The sequence below is a fragment of the Myotis brandtii genome, unplaced genomic scaffold (assembly GCF_000412655.1).
Source record: "Myotis brandtii unplaced genomic scaffold, ASM41265v1 scaffold82, whole genome shotgun sequence".
NCBI classification, from domain to species: Eukaryota; Metazoa; Chordata; class Mammalia; order Chiroptera; family Vespertilionidae; genus Myotis; species Myotis brandtii.
This window is the reverse complement of record NW_005371324.1, coordinates 4,957,178-4,963,474: the sequence shown is the minus strand read 5'-3', so window position 1 is coordinate 4,963,474 and position 6,297 is coordinate 4,957,178. Positions and strand designations below refer to the sequence as shown.

The window sequence follows — 6,297 nt, the reverse complement described above, 5'->3', positions numbered from 1 at the left end:
TGGGCAGACTGTTCTGGGAAGAATGACTTTCATCATTTGGATGCAAATTGACAGGGTAGCACCCAAGTAATCCAAGTGTGATATTAAAGTGCTACGTGGCAAATACATATTTTTATTTTAAAAACTATCCATTTGGGCTGATGTGGTTCAGTTGGTTGGGCCTCGTTCCCTGCAACAAAAGTGTGTGGGTTTGATTCCCGGTCAGGGCAGGCTCGATCCTCGGGGGGGCAGCCAATCAATGTTTCTCATTGATGTTTCTATTTCTTTCTCCCTTCCTCTCTGAAATCAAGAACAATATTTTTTTAAAAACCTCTTAAATATACTTATATTTAAAACTTGGAGATTCATATAGTCCCAGAGGATCCTACTAATTCCATATAACCTAAGATTCTTACAGAAAACTTCATTTTCTTTATTAAAAAATAATTACACACACAAATACACATAAAATTGTGGAACTTTTTTTTAGAATACCACTACCACCCTTTACTTTCACCAATTTCTAATCTTGAAACTTGAATCCTGGTTGACTCGATATAAGTATATAGAATAATCTTTTCACATTATAGGTACCACTACTAGTGTTTCATCAATTTCTTGAAGTGAATCAAGTGAAATAAGCAAGCACACACCTAAGAGTCAATATTTATTCTGATTAATATTTTAAAAATTTTGACAGATTTAATTTATGTGAGGAGAGCTAATTTATTAAACACTTTACAGGTTTTCCTTTCCACAGAGTAACATGGTAAGTAGCAAAATAATACTTGGCACAGTTATAAATAAAGAAAATATAAAATAAAAATATCAATAGCTTAATTATAATGATGTTGTTTTATGCCTTCTAATATTTCAAACAAATTCCTGGGAACAACAAAAATATGAAGGAAAAAAAACTCCAAAGAAAAAGTTCATGTTCAGAGCTGAGAAATAAGTTCCTATTTGTTAAATGTACCCAATTAAGCTGATATGAACTACTTCCCGAAGGGTCACCTTCATACACAAGTTTAGAACTGGGTTAAGCTGGTTCCACATACAAGACCTATGAAATAATTAAACAGGGCGCAATGCTGCACAGTTGGCTCCTGACCATCTGACCATTTCTGAGTTAAAGATTTCATTGGTATTATGAGATGGTTAGTACTAGTTAACATTGCTAATATTTTCCATGTAATTATATATCTAGAGGGCTTTTCTATTTAACTGAAAGACATCTCTTGCACTGAAAAGAATATTGTACCACAAAGAAAAAACATGGTAACAACACTCTTATCCAAATTAGAAAATCACCATAGTATTTGACTGTTAATAAAAATGTATTCAATAAAAACTGTAACTGAGTCTTCATGTGAAGTGGCTCAAAATACAAAAAATTAAAACAAACTCTAGGCTTGTATAAATAATTGTGAAATAAAAAAATTATCTAAAATTTGCCCCAATTAGTAGTCAAAACTAGCAGAGACATTTGTAAATTGACCAGTTTTTTACACTCTGACAAAAATGGCACAATGCTATTGCCACCCTAAACCAAATCTTCCCTTTTCAAAAATAAAGTACATATGCCAATTTTCTAATCTTAAAACACTCACAAACACACTAAGGGTAATCTTTCTGATGTGTGACTTATGGTCAAAGGAACTATATAAAAACAGTATTTGGAAATACTGAACATCAACTATATACATTTTCACTGCTCCTCTTACTAAGGCAAGGGGCGGCGGGTATACCACTAGATTGCTTTAATACCTGTAATCTGCATTGTACAGGGAATACTAATTTTACCAAGCATCAGACATGCAGTGAACTTGCAAGGTATAATGCCTATTAACAGCAATATGAAACATCACTAGAAGCTCATTAGTTATCTTCCTTTTCTTTTGGTTGGATAAAATGAAATGAGCAGCTTTAAACAACTAACACATACACAGACACAAAGAGAAAACTATTTGATAAATTATTTATATACAGATACACAATCTTTACACTGGCCTAGGATCTGTCATTAGTCTGACCACCCTTTTCCCACCCTCCCCCAGCCCATTCCCTCTCACAGGTTTCCCACAGGTTGCTCGAACCACAGTTTGCTACAGCACTTAAGAGGACTACAGCAAGTCTCACTCTGTAAACAATATTTATGGAAGCAGTGACTGATAGTTCATCGTGAGTATGAAAATGCTGCAACAAAAATTGATCAGTGCATCACGTTTAACAATATAAGAAAAATCTTTTTTGAAATCCAGATGGCATAACAAATTTCAAAACATTCAATACTGAAAAAACTCAAACTTGGGATTGAATTCTTTCTGATAGGTCATATTTTTAAAACCAGAATATACTATTAGCTTTTCTTTTATTCAGATGTGCTATGTACAGAGATCATGCTCCATCGTTAGCTAAACTCCATCATTTTGTCTTTATTTTGCAGCTCAGAATTTTAAAAGTAAATTCACTTATCTATTAGTGAGAATTTAGCATTAACTTATTCTGCATTTTCTTGAAAATACCTTAACTCTTAGAAAGTAGATTGTGTGCACATCAAATTAAATTCTAATTTATGCTTTACTGGATAGTAGGTGCTAGAATACATTCTATGAGGTGTATCATGCATTTAGTAGGGCTTTTAAGCTTGAACAAAATGGCATGACTTACTATACTCATGCAAGTGTTTTGTTATCAGACCATAAAACCTCACAGCAAGGTTACTACAAATTATTTCACTGAACCAGAAATATATCAGCACTGCAAGAGCTGATAGCAATATAATATTGTTAGCACATTTTTTTTTTGGTGAACATTATCTTCTTGTGCCTTTGAAGACACATTAGAGAGGATCCCTAATAAAACCACATGATTTTCATCACAGTATAAACATGTACATTCTAAAACGTACATAATTCTAGTTTGAATCAATTTAAGACAACTCTCGTGGAATTAACTGCAATACTATTAGTAGATTGTACCATAAAATTTAGCTGTATACCATAAATTTAGTTTTAGCAACACTCAAACATTTCTGATTAGTATCTGTCAACAGAGTAAGTTCACTCTTTTTTTGTGAAAAGTGTTATGAGAACAAAACCAAAAAGTTGAGTATGTTGTGAATTCCCACATTAAAATTCTTTTTAAGATCTTTACTCTTCCCGGAAGTGGCAGTGTGTTCTGTCCATATTTACCTTTGTTAATAAAAGTGTTGAAAAAAAAAGACTAAAATTCACTGTTAGCCCTACATACAACATGCTCTTGTTCAAAGAATGTGGATTCGAGTGTGAGAGAGACACGGACAGACACATTTTCAGGCACCACTTAGCAATATGCTTCATAAGATAAAGACGCTGCTACACGAGCTGGTACCCAGATCCTGATATTTGGTCATATTCTATCGTATACTGCCTTGTCCAGTCCACAATAACGGGACGAAAGAGGCCACAGCATCGAAATTCAAAGAAGTCTATAACATTCCTTACACATCCATGGCTGAAAAAAAACCCCAAAAAGAAAAAGAGTATTAGTACAATGATTTACTATATGAGTTTAATATAATTTTGGTGATAAATATTTTTTTTCTAAATTTAAAATCTCAGGTTACTTGCCAGAAAGAACCTGTTTATAGATCAATAAAATATATGTGCATTCATGTTTCTTCACAGCTTGGCCAACCCTGGTTTTTCTTTTCTCTTGTGCTAATTTAATGAGTTACACACTTACACTTTAAAGTTATTCAAATTTGCATTTCATTCTTGTCATGTAATTTTTTATAAAACCTTTCCTTGATTGGTGGTTCTTTGGCAAGAAGATAAACTACATCCAAAATTGAGAAAGTAAAAGACAAAATAAATACAAATAGCATGAATTTGGTAGTGTACCTAATATAACAATTTAAAAAAGGGTCCAGGTAAGTTCAGGGAATTTTAGAACTTTGAAAACACCTTTGGAAAAGCAGTCTGCTTCCCGCTTATGTAACTACTAGGGGCCCAGTGCATGAATTGTGCACCTTGAAAGGAACTGTGGGCTGCAAGGCTGTGGTAGGCACAGGAGTGTGTCTTGGCCCATCCTCCATGCCCCTGACCAGCCCCACCCACCGTGACCCCCAGTCCTGTCTGCCGGCAGCCTCGCTCCTGCCGTCACTCCCACATGCTGATGGCGCTGGCCCTGCTCATACCTGCTGATGGCGCAGAGCAATTGGGGCTGGTGCCAGCAGCGGGTGCAAGTGGGGCTGGCGCCATCAGTGGGTAAGAGCAGCGGGTGCCGGCCCCGATCACCCCTCGGGATCAGGGAGAGGTGGAGAAGCCCTCAGGGGCGATCGGAGCTGGCAGCTGCCGCTCGCACCTGCCGACGGCATTAAGTGATCGGGACTGGCGCCAGCAGTGGGTGTGAGGGGCAGCTCCAGTGCCAGTAGCAGGTTCGAGCAGAGCTATTGCTGGCAGCAGGTGTGAGTGGCAGTTGCTGGCCCCGATCACCCCTCAGGAGCAAGGGGAGATGGAGAAGCCATGAGGGGTGATCGGGGCCAGCAGCCGCTGCTTGCACATGCAGCAGCACCAGCAGCAGGTGTGAGCAACGAGCAGGACCGCAGCAGGTGGGAGCAAAGAATTTTCAGTAACCACCAGAGGCTCGCCCCAATGACAGCAACGTGCCCTGCCTTGGTCTGGCGCCCCCGCTCCCCTGTTCCACCGTGATTGATGCCCACCATATTCTGTGCTATGCCACCTGCTGCTAACGCCTGCCATGTTCCGCACGCGCCCCCTGGTGGTCAGCGCACGTCATAGCAACCGGTTCGGTTGTTCCGCAGTTTGGTCTGTCTGCATATTAGCCTTTTATTATATAGGATTGTGCCTAAAGGTAAGTTCTGAAAACTACCTAATTGCCTCTCTTATTTTTGTCCTTAGTTACAGGCTTGTTTGCTTCCCAGAAGCATACAATAGTTAATAGCACTGCAAAAGCTTCCAGGTGGTAGGCAAGTAGCTTGAATAAAACTCCAAGTTTTAAATATTTCATATAATTAAGAAACTACTATTTCTTGGCATCAAACTGAATTCATTTTTAAAATGTATATATAAGGAACAGGACAGTCTCTTTAATAAATGGGGTTTGGAAAACTGGATAGCAACATATAAAGAATAAACTGGACCACCTTACATCATTAACATGGAAATTAACCTAAAATGAATTAAAAAATATAAGACCTAAAACCATAAAACTCCTAGAAACAAAGAGGCAGTGAGCTCCTTGACATCAGTCTTGGTGATGAATTTTTAAATCTGACACCAAATGCAAAAGCAACAAAAACAAATATAAGTGGGACAACATCAAACTAAAACGCTTCTGCACATCAAGGAAAACCATGAATTAAATGAAAAGGCAACCTACTGAATAGAAAATATTTACAAATCATAGACCTGCTAAGGGATTACTATCCAAATATATAAATATATATAAAAATATATATATATAAATATATATTACTATCCAAAATCTTACAACTCAATAGCAAAAAAGCAAACAATCTGTTTAAAAAATGGGCAGAAGATCAGAATAGACATTTTTCCAAAGAAGACATACAAATGGTGAAAAGGTACATGACATGAAAAGATGTTCAACATCACTACTCATCAGAGAAATGCACAAATAAGATAAACTTCACACCTTTTAGAATGACTATTATAAAAAAAAGACTAGCAATAACAAGTGCTGGTGAGGAAGTGGTGAAAAGGGTACTCTGTGCACTGTTGGTAAGATTGTAAATTAGTGCAGCCACTATGAAAAACAGTATGGAGTTTCCTCAAAAATTTAAAGATAGAACAACAATATGACCAAGCAATTCCACTTCTGGGTATTTATCCAAAGAAAACAAAAACACTAACTTGAAAAGATAAATGCACCTCCATGTTTATTGTAGCATTATTTACAATAGCCAAGATATGGAAACAACTTAGGTGTCCATTGATGGATGAGTAAATAAAAAAAAAGTAGTGCGTACAGAGAAAAACAAATGCCATATGCTATCACTTATATGTGGAATCCAAATGAACAAACAAATAAATAAAACCCAAGCTCATAAAAAGAGAACAGTTTGGTGGTTGCCAGAAGTAAAGGGTGGTGGGATGGTTGAAATGTGTTAAGAGAATTCCTCAGAAGGTACAAACTTCAGTTATAAAATAAATAAGTTCTGGTATACTGTACAACATGGTGACTATCTACACTAATAAAAGAGAAACATGGTAATTGGCGTACGACCGCTACCCTTCCCATTGGCTAATCGGCATATCCTTATGCAAATTAACTGTCAGCCAAGATGGCGGC

The 6,297-nt window shown here is 37.0% G+C and overlaps 1 protein-coding gene across 1 annotated transcript in view; it reads right to left on the bottom strand.

Annotated features, from left to right (window-relative positions):
• Positions 1–633: 633 nt before the first annotated feature.
• ZDHHC17 (zinc finger, DHHC-type containing 17) overlaps positions 634–6,297 on the bottom strand; it is a 64,807-nt gene continuing 59,143 nt past the window's right edge. The window contains exon 17 of the mRNA XM_005884171.2: positions 634–3,474. Coding sequence (XP_005884233.1) covers positions 3,336–3,474 — 139 coding nt within the window. The 3' untranslated portion in view covers positions 634–3,335. The remainder of the gene's footprint in view (positions 3,475–6,297) is intronic.